General features: G+C 34.3%; 1 protein-coding gene across 2 annotated transcripts in view; it reads left to right on the plus strand.

The window, feature by feature from the left end:
* The window catches only part of EXOC2 (exocyst complex component 2), a 119,965-nt gene that overhangs the window by 14,397 nt on the left and 85,832 nt on the right, over positions 1–19,736 (plus strand). For both annotated transcript variants that reach the window (XM_070747169.1, XM_070747170.1), the window contains exons 5-10: positions 7,073–7,186; positions 8,354–8,478; positions 10,712–10,792; positions 14,820–14,965; positions 15,053–15,134; positions 15,818–15,920. In XM_070747169.1, the coding sequence (XP_070603270.1) occupies positions 7,073–7,186; positions 8,354–8,478; positions 10,712–10,792; positions 14,820–14,965; positions 15,053–15,134; positions 15,818–15,920 (651 nt within the window). The remainder of the gene's footprint in view (positions 1–7,072; positions 7,187–8,353; positions 8,479–10,711; positions 10,793–14,819; positions 14,966–15,052; positions 15,135–15,817; positions 15,921–19,736) is intronic.

Raw genomic sequence — 19,736 nt, forward strand, 5'->3', positions numbered from 1 at the left:
TAAAACTTTTTTTTACTTCATTTAGACATTCATGCACAGCTGCACCCAGGTTATTCTTACAAGTTCAACTGAGTTGGTGCAAATTTCAGTTGATCGTTACAGTTTTAGAATCAAAATACAGTCACCAGGGCATAGTATTTGCCTACATAATACCAAATATTATTGTTTAATAATATCGATTTCAATAGGAGAGGTTCCAATGAAATGAATAGCACAGGGATTTTCCTGATTTATAAACAATGCAAATACTTATTAACTATTTAAGATACCCAGCCACCTATCTGTAATTTCTTCCTGTAGTTTTACTTGGATGCGCTGAAGTAGTGTGTCATGCCAGTGTTTTAGCTTGGTCCAGATTTGCTATTAGTTACTCTTTAGGCTGTTTCCAGAGAACATCCTTGTCTTCTGTCCTAGTGCTGGAGAAAGTCCCTTTTAACACCTATGGGTTTGTCCTGTTTAGTCTGCCCTAGCATCCTTTCTGTTGGTCTCCTGCATGCTTGACTAACAGAATACAGCTGGTACAACTTTTTCTCCATGGAGTCTGGCTGATACCAGACAGGGGGAATGTGTATGGTAACTTGGTTTGTTTATGGTGGTTGCCATTCAGACTTTATTTACTTAAAATGGCTCTTCTTGACCTATAAAATACTCTAGAATCTAGTTCATGCTAGGTTTTGCTGACAGTATCCAGTATAATTGCTTAGTTTTTAGTTTTAAATAGAGTTTACAGAATCATGTACACAAAAATCACTGCTAGTACTTCATTAATAATTACTTAAAACGTATATTTATGAACTTTGCATTTATATTTCATTTTAAATGAAAGCAAGTAAAGCTATTGAAAACTACTTTATAAGTAATTTCCAAATGAAGCTCATACCAATTGGAGACGTCCTTCCTGGCCGGCTGAAACGTGGACTCCAGGAAGGACATCTTGGTGACGTCAAAGCTCCGCCCCTGGAATTCCCTATTGGGATTCCCCACCTCTGTTTGAGCCTCCAGACCGGCCGACAGCTCCACGGCTCTTCTGCAAAGGTGACAGCCGGGCGGCGGCGCTTCTCAGCATTCTCCCGAACCCGAACTTTTGCCGAACTTCCAGGTTCGGCATTCGGGAGAACACCGAGAAGTGCCCGGTTGTTTCAAAAGGTGACAGCCGGGCGGCACTGCCCAGCGGAGCGCCGGTATTGCGATTTTTTTTTTTGCTTGCACGCATTAATCAGTTTTACATTGTTTCCTATGGGAAACATTGTTTTGTCTTACAAACTTTGCACCTTACGAACCTCCTCCAATTAAGTTTCTAAGACGAGGTATCACTGTAGTTGCCAAGAATCAGTACTGAAAATTTACTGTGAAGAAAATGAAATAGAATGTACACATCTGGACTGAACCTTTAAAAATGTGAGCAGTTCTTGAGATTAAACAAGAATTATGTGATTTAACACTTTAAGGAGTAACAAGATCATTTAAATTAATAGGAAGCAGGTAGCCATTATGATTAATGAATGAAACATTCCAAACCTCAAATGTCATGGTTCTGATATATATTTTATATTTCCCACCCAAAAGTATCCCTTTATTGTGAATTAGGCAACCTGTGCCCCATTGGGTCATTTCAGAAATATTTCCTCACCTAAACAGAGAAACAGAATATTCAAAGTTGTAGAGGAGGGGGGAAGCAATGAGAGCAGGAGAGACTTCTGTCTTCCTGCTGATTTCCCCATGGAGCTTCCTTGTGGGAATCTGGGTGAGATCAGAAAACTTCCTTTTCCTTCTCACAGGTAAGTGGGGTGGGGGTGGGAGAGAGACAGGGAGAGATGGCTGGGAAATTATAATGGAATGTTGAAAATGAAGCAAGACATCAATTGAGTCCCACGGGGTTGGGCAGCATATAAATCAATTAAATTAAATTAATTATGGAATTATGGGTCATGAATTTTGAATGCATTCTGTAAGTAAGCCCACTTGAAGGAAATTAGGATGTTACAACTCCTGTGATACACCATTTACAGTTAAAGATCGTGACAACAAAAGTTTTGGTAGTCTATAGATGAAGTAGTAGTAATCACATAGAGCAGGACATGTCTAAGGGCATGTATGACTCAAACTACTCTTTTTTTCTTCAAGAAACAGGTTGCAACATGTAACTTGTTAAAACTAGTAAACGTAGTTGTTACTTAAATGTACAGGGGGAGTGAAGGGTCCAGGACTGGAGAAGGTGGTGGCACAATGGTTTAATGATGCTGGAACTGCCAGCCAGAAATGGTCTATACCCGTGATGGCAAAGCTGTGGCACATGTGCCACAGGTGGCATACGGAGGCATATCTGCCAACACACGAGCCGTTGCTTTAGCTCAGCGCACATCTGTGCACTGACCAGTTGATTTTTAGCTTGCGCGGAGACTCTGGGAAAGTTTTCTCTCTCCATGATTAATTTCCACCCATTGCTTCTTGTCCTGCCTTCTACTGCTTTGGAAAATAAGTTCACCATCTCCTCTTTGTGGCAGCCTCTCAAACAATTCAGATTTAAAGGTATCAAAGAAGCCCTGTTAGTTTTATTTTTCTGAATGGGATCATAAAACATTAGACTGGCATTTGTTTCTTGTAAGTATGAACTTAAAAAGTCTACCTCCAGATAGAGACCAACACATGATATGGTAGGAAGTTGCAACGGAAGACTATTGAGAGTATTGTGAGCCGAAGTAAAAAGAAGGTGTTAAATGGAAACAGAGAATCTCAATTGGAAAACATCCATACCTTTGACATTGCCATGAATTACATGGAGCCCAATAGTTTAGAGCCGTGACGGCTAACCTATGGCATATTGGTGGGCACACGAGCTCAGGTCTAGTGCGCGCCAGCTGATTTTCAGGCCTTCTGAGCCCACTGGGAGTAGGGAAACAGCCTGTTTTCAGTCTCGGAGGGAGCATGAGGAAGGCCTGTTTTTTTTGCTCTACCCAGGCTTCAAAGTCTTCCTAAGAGCCTGGGGAGGGCAAAACAGCCTTCCCCATCCCCCCCAGGCTCTCCTCAGGCCAGAAATGGCCTTTTCCCAACTTGAAATGGGTCATTTCTGACGGGGGTTAGGCTCCTTTTGCCCTCCCCGGGCTCCTGGAAAGGCTCCAATGCCTGGGGAGAGCAAAAAACGGGCGTGCTGTCATGTGCCAGGGGGAGGTCATGCACGCATGCATGGGGGAAGTGGGCGCATAGAATTATGGGTGTGGGCACATGCACCCCCATGCTCCCCCTTTGGCACCCAAGCCAAAAAAGGTTTGCCAACACTGGTCTATACTCTGATGGTTCTCTGCTGGGAGAATGAGCTCCCATTGTTTGTTCCCTGGACACCCAGCATTCTGAAGGCATAGTGCACGTAGATAAATAAGTACCAGTCGGTGACAAAAATCTAGGTGTGTTCATATGTGCAAGAAAGGGAAGCCAGCACTGGCCAATTTAAGAGAGTGTGACATGAGGCGAGGCGAACCCGGCAGAAAAGCCCAGAAGGCCAACATCCCCAAGTACATCTAGCCCCCCCCCCCCCCTTGTGCAAGTGACAAACAGAATGAACTAGCAATCTGGGCTACCAGGACTGCACTGTGTCTAGCATTTGTAGAATTCCTTGACATTGTATGCTGTATGCTAAATAAAAATAAGGATCGAGGACCATTCACAAACCTGACTCCTTCCAAGTAGATCTTATTCTAGCAAAATACACATCCGATTATTATCGCCAATTATATAAGCCAATATTAAATTTGTCCCATTGCTTGGATTGCCTAGGCAATGTGATTATGATTATGGAAGGTATGGTCATGCATAAAAGTTTCTTTCTTAGCAACTTAATATTTTATTAAATTAAGAACATCATATATGACATAATCCTTAAAACAAAATGCTTATATATTCCAATATCACCTGAAATATAATATTTTCATTTTTATTATATTTTGGAATGTTTCAAGTGGAGAACTTGTTTAATAATAGTTGCAAGCTGTATTTTACTAATTAATTTGTGAAAATCATTACTTGATGGCAACAAAAGTCTTAGTATATATTTCTGTGGATGAACTACTTTATGAAAAAGCAAAACTGTCAGAGATATAATTAATTCTGCTGCAATATTTCTTCGTAGAAGGCAGTTCAATCTGATAAAAAATGTTGAGAAATCATATGATGATAGATCTAGCAATTTGTATAAATATATATGAATATAGGAGCAAGCTCTTTACAAAGTATTTTATGTGGCAATTTGCCAAAATTGTAAATATGACTTTGACTTTTTATATATATTTTAGTGGAGCCAGCACACACACACACACACACACACACACACAATTTGGGACTACATTTTTCTTGCCGTGACATTTTTATTTTGTTTTCCTGATAAATTGGACACAGAATGGCATTTATCAACATAGTTTCCTTTTGGTTACCCTTTGATATTTGTCACCAGTATTTCATTTCTTCTTACCAGTAAAGATTACATCTTACTTACCCTGGTCTTGCTATTTTCCTGGTATAGTGGTTGAGTCAGTGTGGAAATGGATCTGGCAATGAGCTTTAATGATAACAAGACACTGCTGAGTAGTTTATCATCTCATATTGTCATCCGAGGCTGAATTTTTGATTATCAAGCTAGTTACTAGATTGTACTTCTGGTTATACTGTGGAATTTTTTTTAATAGTTTTGATTCTCTTCAAGATGATACTTTTTTGATCATCATTAATTTCCCAATGCACAGATATGGTACACTATGACATAGAATTCAACGTCTTTTAAGACTCCGAGGTTTCATTTTTAAAAATGTATGTCCTTGGAATAGGATACAAATTCACAATACTGGGCTGAGTACTTTTCCTTACTAACACTATCCTCCTTATATATAATTAAAAGATTTTTTAAAAAAATATAATTTTAGGATACATCTTTCTTGTTTAACTTAAATTATACCATGAAGTTTATTTCACATTCTACAGCTCACACTGAAGCAGTACCATTTGGCACAGATGCAATCCTTTTAGCAGTATAGTATAATTTGCCTATCTAAAAGGTTTGCTTTTAATGCCTTTGAGAAGGATTTTATTTCATGATTTTGTATTGTATCCCAGTTTTTTGAAACTTTTAAACTATTTTAAAAAACTTTTAAAGTATTTTTGAATAATTTTGTAACTGTTGGAGGTAGCATTAGGTAGAATGCTTAGCATGTATATCTCGTTCATGAAAAAGAAAATAACTTTTGCATATTTCCTAAGCAGTTATTTCTCACATGCATTATTCACTTCACTGTTCTATAATAGTTTTATCAGAATGTTCTTCATTATTTGTGCTGGGTAAAATTATGGAATAAAAATCAATATTATCCATCCTCATATTACCGGTATGTTTCGCACTTTTCTATCAGCAGAACCTTTTTTTACTCATGTGCCAAAAAATGTGTGCATGCCCACATCCATAATGCAATGTATTCCCCGTGCATGAGCACACCATGCATGCACGCAGGTGTCACTAAAGCCTTAGGACTTCTAGTAGGCTGTTTTCACCCTTCCCAGGCTTCAGGAAAGCCTCCAGGGCCTGTGGATGGTGAAAAACGGAGCTCACTCCGGAGGCTTTCCTGAAGCCCGGGAAGGGCAAAAAACAGCCTAACGAAGCTTGGGGAGGGCAAACCAATTTTTTGCCTACTCTAGGCTCCAGGAGGTTTCCTGAAGCCCAGTGAAGGTGAAAAATTGCCCAACGAACTGTCCAACGAACATCATTCACAGGCTTTCCTGAAGCTTGGGGAAGGTGAAAACAGCCTCACCCCACCCTCCAGAAGGCTGAAAATCAGCTGGCCAACACACACGTGTGCTGGAGCTGACATAGGACAATGTCTCATGTGCCCTCAGATATGACCCCACATGTCACCGAGTTTGCGGAGAGGGGCGGCATATAAATCCAATAAATCTAATCTAATCTAATCTGTAGCACGTTTGCAATAGAATAGAATAGAATAGAATTTTTTTGGCCAAGTGTAATTGGACACACAAGGAATTTGTCTTGGTGCGTATGCTTTCAGCGTACATAAAAGAAAAAGATACTTTTGTCAAGAATCATATGGTACAACACTTAATGATTGTCATCAGGACTTAGAAGGATCTAAATATTAACTGTTACCTGTAGAACCACATGAGAGAGGTGCATACTAAATATTAAGTCTTCGGAGAGGGGCGGCATACAAATCTAATAAATTATTATTATTAATTATTATTAAGCAAACTTGTGTAGACTTGTCACTTAATGGAGAAGGATTACCATTTTTCTTGCATTATTGTATTTCATATCTCTTCCTGTTGGAAATTGTGGGTTAAATACATTGTCCCATATACCATACTCATTCCACTGAGATCAATTCCCCCCCCCCAATTAAAATGAGCTGCCATGTCCTTGACAAGAGAAAAGAAGAATGTGCATCTTCACGTTATATCTGTACTATAGTTGAGCAATTTCTTGGAAAGGAGCTGTGAAGTTTGGACTATAGCAGTGCTTTATAAGTGGGACTGCTTTACAATACACTGATTTTTTTTTCTTTGGTTCAAAATACACCTGCTAAATTCTTAAGGGATATTAGAAAGAATACAGATTGCCACTTCTTAATGGTTTTAATCATTAAACTATATCTGAACATTTACCTTTTTGCATAAACACACAAAAATCATTTCTCTCTAGTCACAAAATTTCCTTTTTGGTTTTGGCATATCTTCCTGCCAGGCCAGGAACTTTTTATTATTTTTTTCACTTTCAAATAGAAATAAAAATTATCCATTGCTGTGTTAATTTACGAGACAAATTACCAATCCATGGGCCTCAGGTATAGCCACCCCTCAACCTTCTCAAAGTGGGTCCTTTTTTTTTTTTTGCTGTCTATCAAGGTGGGTGTCTTAAGTTCACAATGTATACCATACATTCTGCCCCTTTAATGCCCTTTAAAAATTCAACACACACCCCCAAATCAGCTCTTATGTAAGGTGTACTTAAATCCAGTGATATTTAATGACTTATCTTCAGACCCATCATTTAGTCTTTGTTTCTTATTGACTTGTCTAGAGGGAAGATTCCACAGAAAGAATTGGAGACCCTCTTTCCTGGAAAGAGTGCTGATTTTACAAGTGAAAACTTTTCTGCTGCTTGGTACTTAATAGAGAACCATTCAACAGCAAGGTTAGTGTGATTTTTTTGTTAATATTTATTTTTCATGATTAAGGAATGTCAGCAATATGTTTTGGCAAAGAATTGTAGGAGATGTAGTTGCAAGTCAGTCCATCGTTTCAGAATAAAATTTATTATCTGGATGAACTTGGTTGCATTACTTTAAATGGAAACTACGTTCTTCTAATTTAATCTGGGTTCATACGTCTGCTCATAATTTGTTTTCAGTGTGGATTTATTCTAAAACATAAAATTAAAGAATGCAGGTTTTTAGAAATAGGCATTTTTTTACAATAGGCAATGCCTTGATATTTTTAAATAACCCTTCAATGCTTTACTATTTAGTCAAGTGAAAAATTGTCTTTCCTATTTCACAATTCCATTGTAACATCCTTATTCCATAACTTGCCACATTTGAAACAAAAAGTTTCCTAGAATTCAGTCATCGATTCTAGACAGTAGCCATAATTCATAGTTGGAGTGCATTGTTATATATTTACTCATTTAAATCGAATATCCCTTCTCTTGGCATGTTTGCTGAACTAAATACATTTGTCATTATGACAAGAATAAACAAAAGTATAAGGATGGAAAAGTGAAAAAGTTAAAAGGCAAAGATCCAATTATTGTTTTAAACTACTAACAACAACAAGGAAATGACAGATTTGTATGAATGACATTTCAGTCTGCTATATCTGTAAGCAATTTTGTTAATACAAATTTGTCTATTTGTTATCTTCCTATTTTAGGGAGAGGGATTCTCCATTTCTCTTTCTTTCTCTCTCACAAACACATAAGCCACACACAATCTCGCTCACTCTCAGATAGAAACACAGAGTTAAAAACATATTGATGACCGATACAATAACTGTTATTTCATGCTTATTTAGCGGATATGATACAAAGCATTTGTCTACCTTTCCTGAATTATTTTCATGCGTTCCTTATCTTCCTGAAGATGGAATTTTCATGAGTTACCAAGTGTTGAGATATTCTTTCCATTTGTATAAAAAAATACATACTGGGATTAACTTGCCTCCACTGGATTGGTGGATTACAGCAAGTTGTTTTATATTTTCTCTAAATAGAAAACTGTTGGCCTTTATTAAGATATATATGACCTTGTCAATTCATCTTTATTGTCTGAAGGCTATCTGTCTTTTTCTCTTTTGGATTTAGTTTTGATCAGCTTAAAATGGCAGTGATAAATCTGAGAAAACAAGCCAATAAGAAAAATGAGGGCAATCTGCAATACGTCAAAGGAGGTCTCAGCACTTTTTTTGAAGCACAGGATGCCTTGTCAGGTAAGTCTCAGGACTACAAAAGGATTCTATGAATTCTAATGGACTGAAAGAATCGTAAGGATTTAAGTGACCTAAGACACTAACAGCAGTGAAAATATCTGGTGTCATCTATACAGCTGTACATCAATTGAGAGAGGAAAAAAATCTATGATATTTCATAAAGTACCTTTAATTTACCATTAGTAAGGATGCAGTTGTTTATATTTCTATATCTGTTCATTCTACTGTGATGATTGAGACCTCTGCAATATTGAAGTAGGAATCAGATGTGTATCTTCTGTAATTAAATACATAAGTACAGTAATCCCAACTATTCTGCTAAATTTTACCACTGTTATATCACATTTCCTAGGCAAAAGGTATTTATATTCATTTAGCTTAGTATTCAGTCTGAAAGATACAAGAAGAGCATAGCATTTCTTTGCTTGGCAAGGGTGCTCTGTAAGTCATGCCTTTTTTCTAATATCTATATCTAATTTCATAGGAATACATTTTTAGTTTTAGCCAATGTATAACAAACAATTTAAATCATTGCAGCTAAAATATGTAAAATTGAAGAAACTTAGATTCAAAGATTTTTCAAGATAAAACAGAATGTGTATAGTTAAATTTCCATCTGCTTGAAATTTTGTTTATAATTCTTTGGGTTTGATAATGTAAAGATGTTACTGTTACATGATACCAATTTTACAATGTAGCTAAAGAATTTGTGAAAATATTGAAGATTTCACAAATGTTCAATTACATTGTGAAGTTAGCATCGTCTAACATCTTTAGAAAATTCATATCAACTCTTGGATTGCTCTGTTTACAGAAGCTCATTTTCCATTTGAAAGTTAAAACAGTTTTTTTGAAATATTTTACATCATCATTATTATTATTATTATTATTATTATTATTATTATTAATTAGATTTGTATGCTACCCCTCTCCATAGATGGCTACAGTAGTTTTAAAATAGGAAATCAGATATGAGATGTGAAATGCAGTGCACGAAAACATAACGTTTTGGCATATTTTTTGTTTTATATAATAATTTTTTATTCTCAATATTCTTTGGCAATCAGTTGAAAATGAGACCTGAAAAACAAAGCTTCCATTTCCCTGTAATAGAAATTAAGAAAGACTTTGGTCAGAAAGACTTCAATGAATATTCTTGCAGGGCATTGTAATTGAGTGACTAAACCAGAAATCAAGGAAGACTTCCATTAATTAAACTACATTGTTACAATATTATTTCAGTATCCATCTCAAAGACATCACCACCAACAGCTACCTACAGAAATTCATGAGCAGAATTTCATTCTTCATATTACTTCAAATATCCCTATCCACTCCTGCCCCTAAATTGTACTACAGAACAGCCAAGGGAAATACATTTTATAAGAGCCTGAGGAGAAAGGAAGCAAATAATAAAAGTTGGGATTATTTTCATATGGAAGTTACAGTGCAAATGATTCCTTCCAGGGTTCTTTGTTTGTTTGTTTGTACATGTACCTTGAGATAATGTAGGAAGGCCCACAGAGCATCCAAGCCTTCAAGACATGGCACCTTGATGTTTCAAGTGCTTCCAAAACTCCCTAATCACCACCAACAGATAATTCACAGACTTTAGGAGCTACTTTTGAAAATGTATCATAAAGGAAAAATAAATAAGTAAATACAGTTAAGGAGTGTAAAATTGCTAGAGTTAAAACAATGTTGCCAACTACTGTCTGGGTAGAACAGTGATTGAAAAAAGAATGGAAGGGGAAATTATACAATAGTGAAATAACAGTTATATTTGATTTGTCATATCCCAAAATGACACATTGGTATTTCTGACTCTTTCAAATTAGGCATATATGATCATGGCTTTGCCTGCATAATCTAGCATAAAAGGCATTTGCTTCTTCAAAGTCAAGTAACCAACAAGAGCCTTTAGCCAGATTAAAACTAGAGCTACTTTAAGCTCCACACAAGAAAGTGAAATATATAGCAGAACTGCCATGGTAATTAGAAGACTAAATAAGAGAACATACCCATGCCCAGATGATTAACTTTACTGCCAAAAATCATAGTATAAGCTTAGCAGCATAGTGAAGTTTAGAAGTCTGGAGGATCTGGCTCTTATCATAATGCCTGTGTCACTAGATCACAAATTATCTTGTAACAAACTATGCTGTTTAAATCTATGACTATAGCTCGTTCATCCATTAAAATAGTTGAAATTTAACAAGTTGTTTTATTTCAGCTATCCATCAAAAACTAGAAGCGGATGGAACAGAAAAAGTAGAAGGATCCATGACGCAAAAACTAGAGAATGTTCTCAACAGTAAGTTTTGTACAAATATGTATATATATATATATATATTCTTCAAGACTACTTCTTTTATTCTAAAAATAAAAATTTGTTTCTAAATTTTAAGACTGAAAAACATTTGATAATTTATTACTTGAATTCTTGCACAGACTGATGCTTGAAATTTCCAAAAGCAAAAACATGTTCTGATGCCCTGCAGTATTCTTTAGTAGCAAAGGGATATTTGTTTAATCCCTATCATTTAAATTGAGGAAATTGATTTAAATAAATGGAGAGTTGAATCTATGTGACTGCTTTTTAAAGTAAATTTTCCATAGACAAGGGTTAAGTTTCAAGCAAGATATGATCAAATGCAAGTTTATAGTTTACTTTTAGGGCAAATGGGAGTCTGGAAGATGAATTCAAAGCCATCAACATTTTTATTTTTTAGCCTTATGCATACTGAATTTCAGGTTTCAGATCTTTTGATTTTTGCAGCTTGTTTTACAGTTTGAAGAAGTTGTTATATTTGATTAGTTATTTAACACATTGAATTCAATTATTCTTGTAGAACTGTTAAGATTTTGATATAGTGTTTTTTTAAAATAAGCAACTCTTCCATAAATGAAAATAATAAATTTATATTTTTAGAATGGCATTTTGCATAGATATTTATGACAGACTTCAAAACATTTTTTTTCAAATTAGTACTTTTTAACATTTTTGTTGGAGAGTTAATTAAATAACCTCAAAACGACATATCTGAAAAAGATAAGAAAATAGTCATAATGTTTTAGATATACCAGCAAATATGTTTTTACTGTATTTATTTGCATAGCTTTAAATATAGTAGCTTTCTCTTCAGATTAAATAGAAGCAACATGTCTCACACCCAGAAAAGGAAGTAATTCATTAATTTTGCCTACACCTTTAATAATTCCATACCACCTCTAATATTGATGCTTTGGAACCCATTAATGGAATGACTGAATTCAGGGAAGAAAATGCATGAAAAATACTAGTGGATAAAGATACTCTTCATAATAGTAACTTGAGTTCCAGTCTAATGATATTCAGAAATTATCAGAGTTATGCTCATGTGCAAGAAATTTTTGGATCTAATCTTCATTCTTGTTCCTCTGTGTCATGAAATACTGTGCAGAAGGACTGGAGGATCCTCTAAGGAACATGAGAAGTCTTGAAGGGCTGCAGGGTAAATGAGCGAATTGGCACCAATCCTGCCTGTCCTATCCTTTCAGCAGAGAGCATGCCCCAAATCACGTTTGGCCATTAACTTTCAATTGACGCATTTATTTTGGTTTCTGGCAAAGAAGAAAAGTTATCTGGAAAAATAATTTTATTTTCTGTGGGTCATGGACTGGCTTGATCTTTCTTAGGAAATCAGGATATAGAGGAGATGTATACAACACATGGATAATGGATTCCATCTAAATTAAGCAATTGAAATATTTAAAGTAGCAGCTGTATGTAATGTTGGATTTCACTTTGCCATTTTATTCAAGAGACTTGAATGCGTCTAAAAGATGCAAACGGAACTGCACTTGTTTCCTTTCAAGAGCTCCCCCCACTCCACATACATATATACATAAACAACATTTTAAATAGAAAGATTTCAGTTCAAGAAAATGCACATTGTATGCATATTCAGATTGTTTGGAATAGAATAGAATAGAATTCTTATTGGCCAAGTGTGATTGGACACACAAGGAATTTGTCTTGGTGCATATGCTCTCAGTTAACTTTTTTTGGAGAGAAAAATACTACAGAAGCTATTTTCCTTTGTTCTGTTTCTATCCTGATCTGAGGGTTTTTTCCCTTAAAGTGTTATTAGCAATTTTAGAATATAAACATAGTTTGTGAAAGAGAGACAGCAAGAGAGAGAGGTGGAAATATTTTTTTATCCATAATCCAACTTTTTGGGTCATATGTATTCTTTAACAGCTGTATGGGTATTTGTATGTTCCTAATTAATTTATCTCAGTATTTAGGTACTTGGGTGGGAAGGGAAGGTATTTTTTAATAACAATAATATGCATTTTATTAATTTTATAGAAGAAGAAGAAAAGTGATAATTTTGAGAATTCGATAAAGATGAAGTTAAATTCCTAGTGTAAAATTAACTGAATTGATGTTCTACCAGTCCTTTTGAAAGAGAGTTTTAAAAAATATATAAATAGTTGCTAATAAAAATTAGAAGAAGCTTTATTTTATCTGAAAGCAACAGTAGTTTTACCCAAATCATTAAACTGAAAAAGAGACTTTAGTTAAATACACCGGAATTATGGTACTTTAGGAAAGTGAATTTTATTAACTATTTTTTTCTTTTTATTATTGTTGTTTCGTTGTTGTTGTTGTTGTTGTTGTTATGATTATTATTAATAATAATATTAATATTATTTCATTTTTATTTTCAGTAAATCTGATAGAATCTTTGTTTCCCTTATTCCTGATCCTTTTTACTGGAATGGGTGTTATATACTATTATTTTTGATGTTCGTCCATCGTGTTTGAGTAGGACCTTATACTATTATTACAAGAATTTTTGCAGATTTTTTTTTAAAAGCAACTTCTACATAGCTTTTAGCCTTTGAAATTGTTGAGGGGGGGGGAATAAAAATGATACCAATGCTGTTGAAGTTTCCCAAGTATGATTATACATGGTTTAAAAATTTTAACATTAAATAACCAAAATATATCAAATTTGAAATAGTAGACAAATAATGCCACGTAATTACTTTTTTTTTATTAAGCACCTTTTAAAAAGCATTTCATGAGCATTTCAATTATTTTCCTAATTGGAGCGTTATTTTCCTTCATCTATTCATGTTTGATAATCTTTTTTTAGTCATAAGACATTGAAAATAAAATGATTAGCAATATCATGTTTGAATATCAGGTAATTTTGTCTCCCTCTCCCTTCCAGATAAAATGTAGTAGGAACAATTCTCTTGACAAAACAAAGTTTCTTGCATTAGGGTCTTGAAACATCAACAGTGTTTAAACGCTATTTAGATATAACAATTATTTTACAAAGGCTACTTTTAACATGAGCAGGCCACCCACAGTGTTGACGAGAGAAAATGGCATGCAAGCCACCCAGTGAGACTGATGTAATTTTTTCATCTTTGCTTAAATTATAGTCACTAGACCAGATAATGTAGAAAGTTTTATAGGCAGCCATCAAAAGGGATAGAAACATTCACTTTTTTTCTGGTAAATTAAAGATAAGTCACAAGTTGAGGGAAAATTAACATATTTGACACATCTTTATTATGAAAAGGAAAAGCAAGGACTAGGGTTTAACTCTGGAACATGCCCATCCAATTTTAAAGACTAAATGCTCTTAAATGTAACAAGTAAATGTTTGAATGCGTTATTATTTGAATAGCTTACTGCAGAATTTCTCAGTCCTTAGAATCAGTCCCATATTCCTTCTTGAAACCATGCAACGTTGCTCAAAATCAAGGAATTTGATACAGAATAGTTTCAGAATTTGTGTTGTGACTAATGGTTTAAATCGTTATTTTAACAAAACATCTTAATAGAGTTCTTCAGTGAAAAGGAATAAAAAGTCCCTTTCAGACATATCTTGCTTGAAAGTCACAATGTTGGTACACTGTCTTTTCTGTACTCAGTGAATTCTATTTACTGTTCATATCAGTAAAATTAAATTCATGCTTATTTCATTGTGTTGTATTATGAAAAGAGAGTACTATTAATAATCACGTTACCTACAAGACATAGCTGGAACCATAAAATTCATTTCTGTAACCAAAGGAAACTCTAAAGTTAGTAAATGAAAATCAAACATTTGCTGTAGGAATGGAAGTTGTTTTAAATGCGTTTTGGTTTCTGCCGCGCATCTAATCTAAGCAACTAGTAGTAAATATTGTTTCAGAACATTTATAAGCCAAAACATTTCTAATATAAACACTTATCATTGTTGATGTATGTTTAATTTGTATAGAAAACTTGACAAATTTTTGATTAAATTTAGAAGAGCTGCAATTTATCTACTTCTTTGTTATCTCTTTAAAAGGGGCAAGTAATACCGCAGATACGTTGTTCCAAGAAGTTTTGGGTCGCAAAGACAAGGCTGATTCAACAAGAAATGCCTTAAATGTTTTACAGCGCTTCAAATTTCTTTTCAATCTTCCATTGAATATTGAAAGAAACATTCAAAAGGTACTAACATTACAAAATGCAAGTTAAAGTGTTTTGCCCCAAATGTCCATTGCAAATTTCTTAAAACTTGTTTTTTATGTTTTTAAGGGAGACTATGATGTAGTGATTAATGACTATGAAAAAGCAAAGTCATTATTTGGAAAGACTGAAGTTCAAGTCTTCAAAAAATGTGAGTTTGGCATATGTTAAATTTGATTTTAATTTTAGTAAGGAAGATTAATAATATGAGAGCAAACTCAGAATTCCTTTCTGTGTTGAGTAGTTTTATCTTCTGCTTATATAGCATCTGTAGCATTTGAAATGCTCTCTTAAACTGTGTGTGGCAATGTTTCTGCATCGGAAATATATATCTTGTAGTATGCCTAACTAGAAGAAGCTAGTAATTTTCAGGGTTGTTTCATAAGATAGACTGATTTTGTGGATGTATTTTTTAATGAGTTCAAAAATTGCAGTTTGCAGTTGATAAAGTAGTTCAATGTATATTTGCTTGGGATAAAGTTTAAACTGAAATTTCTTAGTCTCAAAACAAAAAAGAGACCCTTGTTATTCTGAAAGTATGTAGTTCCAGATTGATCAATTGATAGTTCCATGGACATTGAAATGAATTGAATTGCAATATAATTAAAATTTTCTGATTAAAAGATCAGAGAAATTTAGGAAGACTTGAGGACAAACAGGTTCAAATACAAGACAATAATATAACAGTGAGACTGGAGTAATTTCTTATAGTTTGTTCACTTGAATTATAAAATTATAGTTATAAAATTATACGGTTTTAAAAGTAATTTTATACTTTGGTAATTAATGATATTTATTCTAAACACTAATTGTGGTGTTGTTTTAAAATTGTAGATTATGCTGAAGTTGAAACACGAGTTGAAGCATTAAGAAAACTACTACTGGATAAATTACTTGAGACACCATCAACATTACACGACCAAAAACGCTATATAAGGTTACATTTTTTATTTTTTTAAAAATATGTTCTTTGTATAGGCAGAAACATTTTCTAGGTATTATATGAGAAAACATCCTACTAAGGAACAATTAAATATATTGTATATTTTGTATCCAGAATGTTTTTCGATAAACCAAAAGGTTCTTTTTATTAATATTGTAAAGTAAATCAACAACAGCACAATTTCCTTCCATTTCCAGGAAGCAATTGAACTGGCAATTTTAGCTTTTCTTTCTTATTCATTCTCAGACTATGGCACTACCTGATACATTATTTTCAACACTATAAGCACTTTTTATTTCATTCATTTCTGCAGATTTTGAGCAGTTTCTAGAGGCTTTACTACAGTACACTGTAGAATGTCATTTTCTGTGCATGCATGATATGGCTCACTGCTCCATTGTCCTGCATAAAATAAAAATAATATTTTTATGTTTAAACAGTTTAAAAGAATTTGGACGAAATCTTTTTTGAACACGTGCTAAATTTTGAAGGATTTGAGAATTTTTCTCACTGATATCATGCATTATTTTAATATGAGCCAGACTGGAGTCATTGTTTGTTCTATATAACATTTGAATAGTATTCTCTACCCCACCCAGTTATTCAGTGCATCTCCTGATCTGGGAAAAGAAAGTTACATTCTGGTCTTCAACTCCCTGTTCTTCTGGTCTTTATCCTATTATTAAACAGAATAATGAAGTATGGATTACTGCATTAATCAATGTCTCATTGCCATTTAACCTGCATACTTCTTCATACTGGGCAATCCCAATTCTAAGAAAACATGTAAGAGCCAATAATAGGTTTTCCAGAGGAGATAATATTTAAAACCATTGCCGTAGAAGTGGGAAATCCTATATATTTATTATTTATTTATTTATTTATTTAGATTTGTATGCCGCCCCTCTCCGCAGACTCGGGGCGGCTCACAGCATAACATAACAGTTTGTAACAAACATTATAGTTTGAACTATAAGACCTCCTGAAGCACTTTTGTGTATACCTCATCCCATATATCCTGAAACCTCTTTATTTTTTATATAGCTGACAGCTCAGAATATACACTTTCATGCTGTCCTTCTCAAAATACATATTGTAAGGAATATTGTAGAGTCAAGTGCTGATTTATTTGAAATCCATCTCCTATATACATTTCAAAATCTGAAGAATATCAAGTAACTTTTTTTACAGTCAAAATCTTCCCCAAAGAAAGCTGTTTCTTCACTTTTTAAAGCTGTAAGGACTAAACGATGTAATATAGAAGGTCCAAATTGAGCATTATTCTCTTTTAAAATTCTAAATCACAAAAGTTTTGACTTAATTGTCTATTTATGGATCTTTCTTTTTTGGTTATGTACATGTATAACAGATTCCCCATGCCTACTTTATTTCAGAAAAACTGAGCTTTACTTAGTAGTATACAGGTAGTTCTTGACTTACAACCATAATTGAACCCAAAATTTCCATAGGTAAGCTAGGCAGTTGTTTTGCTCCATTTTATGACTTTTCTTCATAAACGTTATTATGAAAATCATTGCAGTTATTAAATGAATCATTCAGTCGTTAAGTGAATCTGACTTCCCCCATTGACTTTGTCTTTGGAAGCCAGCTGGGAAAGTTACCAATGGTGATCATATGACTGCTGGGAAATGCAACTGTGATAAATACGTTGTTGTTGTTGTTGTTGTTATTATTATTATTATTATTATTATTATTATTATTATTATTTAGTAGATTTGTATGCCGCCCCTCTCCGTAGACTCGGGGTGGCATGCCAGTTGCCAAATGCTTGAATTTTGATCATGTGACCATAGGGATGCTGCAGCAATCCTTAGTGTGAAAACTACTCAAAAGTTGTGCTAATGTAACAAATGTCTGTAAATTGAGGACTACCTGTAGTTTTGAATCTCAGTTCCAGGCATCTTCAGTAGAGGAGTAAAAGAACTATTGCAAGTTAAGTACTGAGTTGATGGTTAAAAAGTTTGATCTAAAATATACTGTATGCTATTGTTGCTCCTTTAGGTAAAGTATCTGAAGAATGAAATCAAACTAAAAATAAATGAACGAGCAGGTGCATACCAGATTTCCCTGAAAGTTTTTAACGGGTCAAATATAAATTTGATTTTTGAATAAAAACTTGGTACTAAAGTTAATATCTGTACCAGGACAGTAAAAAGTAGAAGGTTAACATCTTTAGTAAGTGGATGGACCATTCAGGAAATTGCAAACAATTTAACCTATTGTCTGTTTCTAATCAATTGTGGAAAGGATAATAAGCATTTAGGAGTGATATTGAGGTGCTGAACCAAAATGCAACTTGCAAAGGTAATTCTTGTCTCCCTGAGCCTTTAGAGCGTCAACAAATAAAAGAAAGCAAACAGCTATTTAATTCTTGAACTCTTTAAAAAAACCTGCTGTTAAAGGTGCCCCATTGAGCCCAGTAATGATGAAATCTTTGATTGACATTTGACTGAAGACAAGAACCAAAAGTTGGAATAAAGTTCTTAGTTGAGTCAGATCAGATGCTTGGTCGCTCCCAAATTGGAACCAGTGCTTTCTTAGCCAGTTCATAAATTATCTGGAATTAGGATGAAATGTGGGTTTGCTCAGAGTGATGAAGTACAAAGCAGCTGCAAAAAAAAAAAGATACCAGGAATTAACATTGTAGCAGATGGAGTTCAAAGTTAGAATTCCAAAGTAGTCCTTATTGGCAAAAAAACCCAGTATTTTTATCTTCATATTAACCGATATATCTGGAGTTTGATAACGAGTTAAATCAATGAAAACACTCAGTATAAGGAAATCTCAAAGAGAAGAAAACAGTAACGTTTTGTATACAATTCTGTACAAATCAAAGGCAAAAACAGCCGACAATTGTAATTGCTGTATCTGGAACTGTGGAGAAGCAGAAGCAGTTTGCCTCTGAAAAAAGAAAAATCACCTTTTTTCCATTGCAAAAATACTAGCTCTGATAAATGCCAAGAGCTGAAAAGCAAGACTTGCACATTCCAGAAATAGGTGCCGTAGTGGACATGCCTAGTCACAGAGTGTGCTATTACCAGATCAAACTGGATTATGGTTGCCTCCCCCCAATCAATTTAATATTGGGGGCATAACAGCTATTTCCTTTATTTTCAGAAGCATTTCAGGTTACTTCTAGGCAGACGGTCACATTTTCAAGTTAAGGAAAGTTATGTAACATTCCATAATATTTCTTTTATAAGACTCCTTTGGGGGCCCATGCATATGTGCCAACATGCAGTCTTATAAAACGTTATAAATATTTTGTAGTCATCCTTGGGAATAATAATTGTATGGCCATCTGGGTCTTTGGAGTTTTCAGTTTTCCATTTAAAAATATAAAATATATTTTTAGTTTTAAAAATATTTTTTTTAAATCTTATGAAAGTGTTGGTTCCAAAATTATGATTATGTACATGAAGTTGAACTATTAAGAAAAGGGCAATGGGGAGGACATGGATTAACAGGATCAAAGAAGCCTTGGGACTATTCTGGAAAGAACTATTGCTAAACGCTAGTAAAAATAGTAAGCACGCCTATGAAGCCAGTACTTAATGGGATTGACTCAATGGCACATAATTTAAGAGATAGTCATTTTTATTTTTATTTTTACAATTTTGAGTGAACCAGAGAACTGACGGAAATTCATGCAACCAGTAAAATAGCTTGCATGTTTTATTTCTCTAACGTCAGTCATGGTTACTAGTTTACATAATAGAAAAGGGGGAGGGAGTGGTTAGTTCTAACGTCATTGTACACATCCAAAATAGACAACAAGAGATGCCTTCA

This window comes from Erythrolamprus reginae, chromosome 3, assembly GCF_031021105.1.
Source record: "Erythrolamprus reginae isolate rEryReg1 chromosome 3, rEryReg1.hap1, whole genome shotgun sequence".
NCBI lineage: Eukaryota > Metazoa > Chordata > Lepidosauria > Squamata > Dipsadidae > Erythrolamprus > Erythrolamprus reginae.